Source organism: Herpailurus yagouaroundi, unplaced genomic scaffold, assembly GCF_014898765.1.
Source record: "Herpailurus yagouaroundi ecotype Mexico unplaced genomic scaffold, PumYag 160, whole genome shotgun sequence".
NCBI lineage: Eukaryota > Metazoa > Chordata > Mammalia > Carnivora > Felidae > Herpailurus > Herpailurus yagouaroundi.
Genome location: NW_024412401.1, coordinates 50511291 through 50523450, shown reverse-complemented (window position 1 = coordinate 50523450; position 12160 = coordinate 50511291). Strand labels below are relative to the sequence as shown.

At 49.5% G+C, this 12160-nt stretch overlaps 1 protein-coding gene across 1 annotated transcript; it reads left to right on the top strand.

The window, feature by feature from the left end:
• Positions 1-27: 27 nt before the first annotated feature.
• Positions 28-11789, top strand: TRUB2 (TruB pseudouridine synthase family member 2). Its single transcript, XM_040482487.1, is given in 9 exon segments — positions 28-223; positions 817-948; positions 2639-2713; positions 3830-3891; positions 5494-5575; positions 9117-9189; positions 9727-9863; positions 10910-11151; positions 11153-11789. Coding segments are annotated over 9 exon segments (1002 nt in total). The 5' UTR covers positions 28-108; the 3' UTR covers positions 11237-11789.
• Positions 11790-12160: the final 371 nt, after the last annotated feature.

Sequence of the window (12160 nt, the reverse complement as noted above, 5' to 3'; positions counted from 1 at the left end):
TGCGAAACATGGCGGCGCCCAGGGTCAGGACACATTTGGGAACGGGACAGTACGGCACTTCCGTTGGGGTCCCGCTAGTCCACTAACCCGCGCCGTGGGCCTAGGGGAATGGGGTTCCGCCGCCTGGCGCTGGCGCGGCTGCATGGGCTCTTCGCGGTCTACAAGCCCCCGGGGCTGAAATGGAAGCACCTGCGGGACACCGTGGAGCTGCAGCTTCTGAAGGGTGAGTGCCTCGAACCGGACCCACAACCCCGCTCCGGTTCTCCCGGGAATCCATCTCCGCTTCTCATCCTTCAGGCAAAATAAAGTCATGTGACCCAGTTCCCCGGGCAGATCGCTTTCCAAATCGCTGGTTCTGTACACTCCCTTACTCCTCGCTTTCCCCCCGCGTTCAGATGGGTAAACAGACTCAGTGTTCGTTGTCATAAGTAGTAGAATCAGAATTTGAACCCGTCTGTTTCTTTCTCTTTGTTTTGCCTTTTCTCCTCATGTTTATATTTTTAAGTTGTTTTTATTTTAATTCCAGTATAGTTAACATACAGTATTAAATTGGTTTCAGGTGTACAATATAGTGATTTGACAATATAGTGATTTAACAATTTTATGCATTACTCAGTGCTCATCATGATAAGTGTACTCTTTATTTCCCAGTACCTATTTCACCCGTTCCCCACCCACCTTCCCAAGTCTGTGTTTTAACTGCTGCTATTTGCTACATCGTGGGCTTTCTCTTCTACATCTCCATTCTTCCCTGTTCCACCTTCCCCATGTGTTCGGACAGAACTGACCAGATATCCTTTACCTTTGTGTACTCAGGTGTCAATGCTGGGAAGCCTCCTGCCCCTGAACAGCGTGTTCGGTTCCTGCTGGGCCCCATGGAAGGCAGCGAAGAGAAGGCGCTTACCCTCACAGCCACCAGTGTGCCTTCTCTCACCAACCATCCGCTGGGTAAGGCACCTTCAGGCCAGGGCCTGGGTGTCACTCCTCAGGTAATCTCTGCCCAGAGTCTGTGTCCCAGTCAGTGCTTAGATTCCTGTCCCGGATCCTTGAAGGGCCACAGCAGGGATGACATATTTGACCAGGGATTGGCCAGTTTTCCTGAAAAGAGCCAGATAGTAAATATTTTAAGCTTTGCAGGCTCAACTCTGCCATTGTAGTGCAAAAGAACCTGTAGATGGGATGCCCAGGTGGCTCAGTCCGTTGAGCATCAGTCAGACTTCGGCTCAGGTCATGATCTCCTGCTCATGGGTTCAAGCCCTGCATCAGGCTCTGTGCTAACAGCTCAGAGCCTTGAGCCTGCTTCAGATTCTGTTTCCCTCTCTCTCTGCCCCTCCCCTGTTCACGCTCTGTCTCTCTCTCTCTCAAAAAATAAAATAAAACGTTAAAAAAAAAAAAAAAGAACCTGTAGGCAGTATGCAAAGCAATGAGCCTGGCTGTGTTCCAATGCAACTTTATTTGTGAAAAGTGACATTTGAGTTTCATATAATTTTCCTATGTCACAAAATATTATTCTTTTGATTTTTTTGAACGATTTAAAAAAGAAAAAAGAAATTTAACTCATGGGCCATTAAAAAAACAAGTTTGGGGATATAGCCTGTGGACTGTAGTTTGCTGACCCCTTTTAATTATTCTGTAATTATTCTGGGACTCCAGATGGCAATTGACACCCTCAGGTAGAAGTCCTAAGGAGGGAGTTTCGGACCCCTGGGAAAGAGTGACTTTTTTAGTCAACGGAGCTGCGCAAGAATGGAACTGGTTTCATAATGAGCTCTCTGTCACTAGATGAGATTAGAAAGATTGAGGGGCTTGTCCAGAAACCATTAAAATCCCTTTGACAGTGATATTTAATGACTCTAAAGTGTAACAATAACAAGTATGATGTACTGAGGATCCTCTCTGTACTAGATACTGTGTTAAAACTTTTACCAAATACCATCTCATAGAATCTTCACCACAATCCTATGAGGTGGGTCCTGTTCTCATTTTTCAAATGAGGAAACTGAGGCTCAGTGTTGACATTAAGTAACATAGCCTGAATTCAGTAGGCACTTAACCATCCTGTATCCTTCCCTTAGACACCTCTTGATCTATAGAAGGGTATATGCTTCTGACTCATTTCCTGTGTACGGTCTTTTTTTTTTTTTTTTTTTCTTTAACAGCATTATTGAGATAGAATTGATATACAAAAAACCACGTATTTTAATGTATGTAGTTTTGATGAGTCGTTCGTTCTTTCACTAGGTATTTCCTGAGCACCTAGGTTCTCTGGGGGTAGAATTAGGAACCCACGCCCTGCCTTCAGGAACTTACCATGTCCATTTTCTCCCTGGGGTGGCCAGGAGTCTCCTTCTGCAGCAGCTGAGTAGGAAACTCGAGTCCCAGTGTTATGCCCAGTCCACTCAAAGCCTCTTACTGGGGGAGCGATGAGAGACAGAGTAATAAGCCCTTTTTCTGGGCCCAGGGAACTGAAGAAGTGGTTCTAGGCCCCAGAATCCATGGTAGGGAAGCCCGAGAGTCCACCCCCATCCTGGTTTGGGCTCCATGAAGCTACATTCTAGGAATGAGGTCACAATGCAGGCCAAAGTCATCCTGGAAGCTGGATTCATTGAGGAAAGGGTCTTTGTTTGTTTCTTTCCAGTCTGTGGACCAGCATTCACCAGCTTGAAGGTTGGCGTGGGACACCGGCTGGATGCCCAGGCGTCTGGGGTGCTTGGTAGGTGATGTGGTGAGCCTGGGGGAGAACTGGGGAGCTACCAGGAACCCGGCTTACTTCCAGCCTGACAGCCATTTCTCACCATTGCCCTCCTCCCCTGATTCCTGCCCCAAGTCTGATCAGCTGCTGGAAGGGCCGGTGGGGGGTGGAGGGGAGGGGATGTCACAATTGCCCACCTTTATCAAGTGATTCCTGTATGTGACATGTGGTACAAAGCCCTTTGTGCACATATATTCCTGACTACAACCTTATTAGGTAGATATTTTATGATTTTATGAAGAAAAGAAGGCTCCAGGAACTTAGGTGACTTGGTCTGGGTCACGTGGCTAGTGAATGCCCCTCGTCCAGGGAGGGAAAATGGTCATCACTTGTGGGGGGTAGCCAAGCGCGTGACTGGCCCCATTGGCCAGGGTCTGAATGTCGCTGGAGCTGGACACACAAAGCCCTGAGTCATGAGCCATCTGTGCCCCCGGGGTCAGGCGGTGGCCACATCCTCCATGCACGATAGTCACAGTCCCCTTGTCTAACTTCCTGGGGCACAGGCAGGCAGACATGATCTCATGCTCCCTCTCCAGGAGTGAATGGAGGGTCATTCTCTCCTTCAGCCAGAGGGAGAAACAGCCAGAAAAAGGCAGGGAGTGGTCACAGTGCCCCTTTATTGGGCCCTTCCTTTGTGCTGATTTCTTCCTGTGCATTGCCTCAACCTTCACAACACCCGCAGGGATCAGATGGCATTTGTATCCCCAGTTTGCTGATGGGGAGCTTGAGGCCCAAGTAGGTTAAAGGACATGCTTAGAGCCATCCCACATTTGAGTGCAGGTCTGTGTGACTGGGCCAGTGGTCTCTTGCTTTTGAGCACATCAGAATCCCCTGGCGAGCTTACTAAGGATCCTAGGCCCCTCCCCTCCAGCAGTCAGAGTCAGTATGTATGGGTGGGCCCTGAAATCTGCATTTTCATATCTACGCAGAAGAGCTTACTTGTGGTGTCCTTGCCCCCCCCCCCCCCCCGCTGGCTTTAGTAGCATTGAAGGTGGGAGTATTCTGGTGGTGGCTGTAAGGGTTGGGGGTCCCAGGGAAGGGGGAGCCAGGTGTGAGATCAGCCTTGCTGTCTTTCAGTGCTTGGCGTGGGACACGGACGCAGCCTCCTCACCGACATGTACAATGCTCACCTCACCAAGGTATGGGGGTGCCGGGGACAACTCATTTAGCCCCTAGTCCTTTCCCTGGGAGTCACTGGTGGGACTCTGAAGCCGAGAGGATTCTGTGGGGGAAAGGGCCCGGCCATCTGCAGGCATTGTTTTATGGCCGTGTGCTGGGGGATAAGGATAACACAGCAGCGGCTGTAGGCGTTACTGCGTGCGGGCTGCTCTGTGCCGAGCGCTGCACGTGGACCCCTGTGGACTCCCTCGTGGATGCCTCACAACTTCCCCAAAAAGTGGGATCTAGTGTTAACCCACCTTACAGATGAGAGAACTGAGGTGTTGAGAGGGGATGTCACTTGCCCAGGGTCGCGCAGCCTGTAAGGAACAGAGCCGGGATTTGAACCTGGATCTGTCTGACACCAGAGCCCGATCATGACACCACTCCGTTCCGTCCTCAAGACTGAGAAGTGGATGTCACCGCCTAGACCTCAAGGAGTTTGTGTCTGGACTGGGGCCATGGAGTCTGGCATCATGAATGGGGACAGAGGTGCCGTGTCAGAGAGCCTACATTTTTAGTGGTTAAGAGCAGTTTTTGGAGCCAAATGGCTTCAGTTCAAAACTAGCTTCAAGGTGTCTGGTTAAGCGTCCAACTCTTGATTTCGGCTCAGGTCATGATCTCATGGTTTGTGAGTTGGAGCCCCGTGTCAGTCTCTGTGCTGACAGCCCAGAGTCTGTTTGGGATTCTCTCTCTCCCTCTCTCTGTGTCCTTCCCCTCTCTCTATCTCAAAAATAAATAAACATTAAAAAACAAAACACAGGGGTACCTGGGTGGCTCAGTCAGTTAAGCGTCTGACTTCGGTTCAGGTCACGATCTCACGGTTCATGAGTTCGAGCCCTGCATCGGGCTCTGTGCTGATAGCTCAGAGCCTGGAGCCTGTTTCAGATTCTGTGTCTCCCTCTCTCTGTGTCCCTCCCCAGCTTGTACTCTGTCTCTGTCTCTCTGTCTCTCTCTCTCTCTCTCTCAAAAATAAATAAAAACATTAACAAAACAAAACACACACAAAAAACAGCTTCTACTCCTCTGCCAGCTCTGGGTCCCTGGGTGGATTGCTTAATATCTGTGTATCCCCCCTTCCTCAAGTCTATAATGCGAGAGATAATAGTATCTCCTCTATAGGGTTACTCTGAAGTTTAAATTAGTAACGGCATGCAATGTATTTAGCACAGGCACTTAGCACAGTCAATAAATTATTGTCACTGTTGCCATCATCTCTGACAGAGGCAGCTGCACAGATTGTATTTGGAGGGGTGGGGAGAAGCCAGCAGGGTGCACTGGGAAGGACCCAGCATGATAAGTTGTCAGGTTTGTCTGGAGAGGAGTTATGCAGGCATGAGGTGGTCTTAGTAGGGTCGTCATTGTCCTTTGCAGTCATAGAAAAGTCTGGTGCCCTTCCCGAGAGGGGCAGTGAGGTGGCTGGGGGTCTCTGAGTGCCTGCGCTCCCTGAGGGGAAACCTGAGGACCCCCCCACCTGTGGCCTGTCTAGCAGGTTGGGGGTTTGAGCTGTTGGCTCACTTCCTTCCTCAGTGCTGAGGGAGAGCAGGGACACTGACCATATCTTCCCCTCCCTTTCCCTGCAGGATTACACGGTGCGTGGCCTCCTGGGCAAAGCCACAGATGACTTCTGTGAAGACGGGCGGCTGGTGGAGAAGTCAACATATGGTGAGAGCCCACAGGAGCCCAGGGCAGAGGGAGAAGCAGCTGTGGCTGCCTTTGCATTTGCTGTCCCTTGGTTCCCCCCCCCCCCCCCCCCCTCCCCGTGCAGGCCATTCAGCCTCCCTCGGTGACTCCCAACACACTAAGTTCAGTCTGGCTGTTAGAGGGCTTTGGGCACATGATTCTGTCTTCCGTAAACAAGTGCCATGTGTTCCCCCTTTGCTTCCCCACCTGGCATAAATGTCACCTCCCCAGGGAAGCTCCTCTAACCCCCAAATGAACGAGGTGGACTCTCAGAACAATAATCAACTAATGATTCGTGATTATTTAATATCTGTCTTTCCGTTACACTGTCACCCGTGAGAACAGGGACTGTGTCATTCCACTCCTGTGGTTACACAGCGCAGAGCCTGGGACATGGGAGGTGCTTATTGGTTGGATGGATGGATGGTTGGAGGGTTGGCTGGTTGGATGGGGGGATGGATGGCTGAATGGCTCATTCTTTGCTTCTTACTCTCCCTGTGTTCTGACATTTTCCGTAGATCTAATTAATTTCTTATTTAATGGATGTTTTTTGAGCACCAGCCACGTGCTAGGTACTGGGGGTGGGGAGAGGATGTATGATGAGTCAGATGGGGTCCCCAGTCTCAGTGAACTCACAGTCCGGCAGGGAGAGCAAACACACACCACCACGTCACCTGGAGAGGATTAGAAACATGTGGCAAAGTAACACGATTATGTCTGTACATGTGGGTGTATCAGCATACAAAACACATCTAAAGATAACTAGCAAGTTGACACTTCTGGGAGAGAGGAAGGCAGAATTTGGAGGAGAGGGGAGGTGTTTGTTAATGCTAATCTAAATTTCTGTTTTTCATTTTTGATGTGTATTTATTTTTGATACATAAGTGGAGGAGGGGCAGAAAGGGGGGAGAGGACAGAAGATCCGAAGCAGGCTCTGTGCTGACAGCCTGATGTGGGGCTTGGACTTGTGAACCATGAGATCATGCCCTGAGCCACCCAGGTGCCCCCTAATCTAAATTTCTTAAAGAAGAAAGGCACCTGGGTGGTCAGTTGGTTAAGCGTCCAACTTTGGTCATGATCTCGTGTCGTGGTTCATGAGATTGAGCCTTGCGTCGGGTTCTGCACTGATGGTGCAGAGCCTGCTTGGGACTCTCTACCCCTGCCTGTTTGTGCATGTGTATGTGCTCTCTCTCTCTCTCACTCTCTCAAAAAATAAATAAACTTAAAAAATTATTGTAAATTTCTTCTTTTTTTTTTAAATTTACATCCAAATTAGCATATAGTGCAACAATGATTTCAGGAGTAGATTCCTTAATGCCCCTTACCCATTTAGCCCATCCCCCCTCCCACAACTCCTCCAGAAACCCTCAGTTTGTTCTCCATATTTATGAGTCTCTTACGCTTTGTCCCCCTCCCTGTTTTTATATCATTTTTGCTTCCCTTCCCTTATGTTCATCTGTTTTGTCTCTTAAAGTCCTCGTATGAGTGAAGTCATATGATGTTTGTCTTTCTCTGACTGACTTCACTTAGCATAATACTCTCCAGTTCCATCCACGCAGTTGCAAATGGCAAGATTTCATTCTTTTTGATGGCCGAGTATTACTCCATTGTCTATATAGACCACATCTTCTTTATCCATTCATCCATCGATGGATGTTGGGCTCTTTCCATCCTTTGGCTGCTGTTGACAGTGCTGCTGTAAGCATTGGGGTGCATGTGTCCCTTCGAAACAGCATCCCTGTATCCCTCTAGTAGTGCAATTGCTGGGTCGTAGGGTAGTTCTGTTTTTAGTTTTTTAAGGAACCTCCATACTGTTTTCCAGAGTGGCTGCACCAGCTTGCATTCCCAATTTATTGTAAATTTCTTAATGAAGATTTAAAAGTTTTTTATAACATTTATTCATTTTTGAGAGACAAAGACAGAGCACGAGTGGGGGAAGGGCAGAAAGGGAGGGAAACACCACAGAATCTGAAGCGGGCTCCAGACTCAGCTGTCAGCACAGAGCCCGACGCGTGGCTTGAACTCACAAACCGTGAAATCACGACCTAAGCCGAAGTTGGATGCTTAACTGACTGACACACCCAGGCGCCCTTTTTTTCTTTTCTTTCTTTCTTTCTTTTTTTTTTTTTAAAGCGCCCCACTCTTGATTTCAGCTCAGGTCATGATCCCAGCATCATGGGATTGAGCCCTGTGTCAGGCTCTGTGCTGAGTGTGGAGCCTGCCTGCTAGAGATTCTCTCTCTCTCTCTCCCTCTCCCTCTCCCTCTCCCTCCACCCACTTGTGCTCTCTCTCTCTCTCAAAATGAAAAAAAAAAAAAAGTTAAAAATAGAGCAAATTAATGCTGGGAAAGAGACCCAGGTGCAGAGTGGCAGGAGCCAGGAGAAAGAAATGACAGGCTCCAGGGGCGCCTGGGTGGCTCAGTCAGTTAAGTGTCCTACTTCGGCTCAGGTCATGATCTCACAGTTCGTGAGTTCGAGCCCCACATCGGGCTTTGTGCTGACAGCTTAGAGCCTGGAGCCTGCTTCAAATTCTATGTCTCTCTCTCTCTGCTCCTCCCCCACTCATGCTCTGTCTCTACTTCAAAAAAAAAAAAAAAAAAGTGACAGGCTCCAGGAAGTCTTCGTGGAGGAGCCTACATTTGAACTAGGCTATAAATGAGGGGGAAGGAAGCAGTGGTGGGTGCATTTCAGGTAAGGCAACAGGGTGAATAAAGCCAGACAGAAGGAATAAAAGGCTTAGTCCCTTCCAAGCTGGAAAGCCTTTGGTTACCACACCTGTGCCCAGAGCTCTGGCCTTTGGAGTCAGAAGTTGGCACCTGCCCAGCTGGGTCCCAGGATCAGCCTTCTAGCAGTTCATAAGCGTCCCCAGGCTTGGCAGCTGCCTGCCCTTGTCACTCAGTGGGTCCAGCAGGCAGAGCCCCTCCCTCTTCTTGCCATCTGTTTCTGCGTTGAGACAGATGGCGCTCTCCCTCCCAGGGTCCCTGGCACAAGCAACCCTAGATTGGGGTTCAGGGGACCTGGCTTAGAATATTGGATAAATCTCATTTCCAGAAGAAACTTTTTTTTAAATGTTTATTTTTGAGAGAGAGAGAGAGAGACAGAGCACGGGCAAGGGAGGGACAGAGAGAGAAGGAGACACAGAATCCGAATCAGGCTCCAGGCTCTGAGCTGTGAGCATAGAGCCCAGTGCGGGCTTGAACTTGTGAACCATGAAATCATGACCTGAACTGAAGTCGGACGCTTAACTGACTGAGCCACCCAGGCGCGCCCAGAAGAAACTTGGAGTGTATGAGCCCCTTGAAAATGTCCTCACAATGCTGAGTTCAGATATAACTTTGTAAGAAGAGGGTTCTGGGCTTTCACAAGATTCTCAAAGGACTCTCAATCCTCTAAATGGGAACTGTGGGACAGAGGGTGCTCTGGGACACCCTCCAGGTTCCAAGGACAGGGCTGGTTTGGGGGGAGGGAGTTCACCTGTCCTCAGCAAGCACCTGTGTGCTGACCATCCCCCCTGGCTTTTCCAGACCACGTGACCAGAGAGAAACTGGACCGGATCCTGGCCCTGATCCAAGGTTCCCATCAGAAGGCCCTGGTGATGTAAGTGGAGCCCAACCCACACTTTCCTGAAAGGGGCCCTTGAGGAGGTGCTGGAAGAGCAAGAAATGCCCACTGGGCTCCCTGTAGGCTCCGCCCACCCTGGGGCAGATTCCATGCATCTCTTTGGAGCCCAAAAGCAGACTTGAAGCAGCCCTTCCTTCCAAAGCACGCAGAAGTGTTTCTTTGTGCCAGGCCAGCCCCTGGGGAGACCAAGGGGGAACTAGAGACCCCACCTGGCCTCAGTGGGAATATATGATTTAGTTGAGAAGGAAGCCAGGAACCCACATGATATGATGCAGAGCCAGGGGGTGGGAGCAGGCAGCATGTGCATGACTGGAAGCTGGGGTGTGTGTGCAGAGGAGGGCAGAGCCTGTATCTAAAGATTGGAGGGGACAGAGAAAAAGGTGGCTGGAAGGGCAGGGAAGATGGAAAGAGAATGAAGAGCTTCAGGAAAGCTCTTTCGTGAGAGGGGGCAGGGCCGGGGGCAAACAGTCTGCCCAGCTCCCCACTCCACGCCAGTCCCCTTCTCATCCCCAGGTACTCCAACCTCGACCTGCAGACCCAGGAGGCCTACGACATGGCCGTGAGAGGCTTGATCCGGCCCATGAACAAGTCCCCGATGCTGATAACGGGCATTCGATGCCTCCACTTTGCGCCTCCGGAGTTCCTCTTAGGTAGGCTCCCCCAGGAAGTTGGAGCAGTGAGATGGGGCTCATGGGTTTACAGAGGCTGGCACGTGACAGCCCCAGTCTCTGCTGGCTAAGGCGCCAGGACCAGCGTCCTCCTCTGCACGGGGCTGGACCTGGCCAAGTCACACGGCACACGGATCGAATGCTGTCCTATCCGCTGCCGAGTCACCCTTTAGAGCCAGCCTTTAGCAAGCAAGTTATACTCAGCAGCTCATTCCCGGATCTTCGCAGCATTTCAGGTTTCAGTGAGCCAGCAGACGGCACACTCACCTCCCCAGTCCTGCCTACCTCCTTCTCTCTGTCTTACTAACCAGGGCTCCTTTCCTTGAGTACGGACCAGGGCTCTCCCAGTACGAAGCACCTTATGGAGATTATCTCTCAGACTCCTCACGACCACCCATTTTATAGATGAACATACGGAGTCTTAGAGCAGCATTTCTGGAACATTAACCTGCCCACAAGTCACCTGGGGGTCTTTTTTTTTTTTTTTTTTTTAAGTTTATTGATTTATTTTGAGAGAGTGTGAGCCGGGGAGGGGGTAGAGAGCAGGGAGAGAGAATCTCAAACAGGCTCCACGCTCCGCTCAGCACGGAACCAGATGTGGGGCTTCATCTCATTGGTGAGATCATGACCTGACCTGAGTCGAAATCAAGAAATCAACAGTCCGGAGCTTAATTGACTGAACCACTCAGGTGCCCACCCCCCCCCCACCCCTTTTTGAAGTTTATTTATTCATTTAGAGAGAGAGAGAGAGAGAGAGAGCGAGCTCTGGCGGGGGTGAGGGGGCCGTGTCTTCTTTAAAGGCAACTTCTGACTCTGCAGGTTTGGGTGGGGCCTAAGATTCTGCAGGTCTAACAAGCTTTCAGGGCTGGCCCTTGGGCTACACTTGGAATGGCAGAGCCCTGGAGAACTAAGATACTTTGCTAGGGTTATCACCCAGCCAGGAGGTATCACAGGGTGTGGATCTAGATCAGCAGACACCAGAGGCTGTGCTCCCATCCGTGGGATCTGTTGTTATGTACCCCTGGCAGAGGTACAGTGCATGCACGAGACACAGAAGCAACTGCGAAAGTTGGTGCACGAGATCGGCCTGGAGCTGAAGACCACTGCTGTCTGCTCCCAAGTGCGGCGTACCCGTGACGGCTTCTTCACCCTGGACGACGCCCTCCTGAGGACCCAGTGGGACATACACAGCATCCAGAATGCCATCCAGGCCACAGCTCCCCGGGTGGCAGTGGAACTGGAGAAGAGCTTGAGGCCAGGCCTGGGCACCCCGGCAGCGCCCCAACCCTAGCTGGTCCTGGGACTCCAGGGGGCTGAGCTCTGCCTCAGGGCTGGAGAATGGTGCTGGGCATTGAAGGGCCAGGGCACTGGTGGGGCACTGGATGGAAAAGATAAGAGTTGTTCCTGAGCTGCCACTGATAACTGTGCAGAAAGCAAGAGTAGGGGGAAGCTTTTCTACATGTGACATAAAACTCAGAAGCTGTAAGAAAAAAGATCCACAGACTTGAAACAGTTGAAGAGGAAGAACTTCTTTGTGAAGGAAAAGGTGATAAACAAATGACAGACTGATAAAAATACTTGCAATGTGTTTAAGAATGAATAGCCATAATGTATAAAGAGCTCTTATAAAAAAGAAAGAGACAAGAAAATTGGGCCAATGGCATGAATTGTGTGTGTGTGTGTGTGGTGTGTGTGTGTGTGTATATATATATAATATATATATGTTCTATATACATATATTTTCTACATATATATATACACACACACATATATATATATATGGAAAGAAATACAAGTGGCCAGTAAACCAGAAATGATGCTCAATCTCTCTAATAATGAAAGATTTACAGATGAAAATGATATGCCTTCTCCTTGCCTTTCAAAACAATAAAAAGAGAATATCCAGTATTGGTGATGTGAGAAAATGGGCAATCTGTGCTATTGGTAGGAATGCACAACTGTGTAACCTTTTAGGAATACTTGGTAGTATGTGTCAACACTAAGAACACTCCAGCCCTGAGACTCAGTGGTTACAGTTTCAGGAATCTGTCTTCTTACTCTGATTGTAGAAAATTGTAGGTACATAGATGGTCATAGCTGCATTGTAATAGTAGCAAATAGGAAATGTCACCATCCTCCATCAGCAAGGGACTGTATAAATAGACAAGGTGTATATAGGGTCAAAAGGTTCTCTATTCTAAGGGCAACTGGCTGGCTCAGTAGAACAGGCAACTTTTTAAATTTTTTTATTATTTTTTTTAATGTTTATTTTTGAGGGA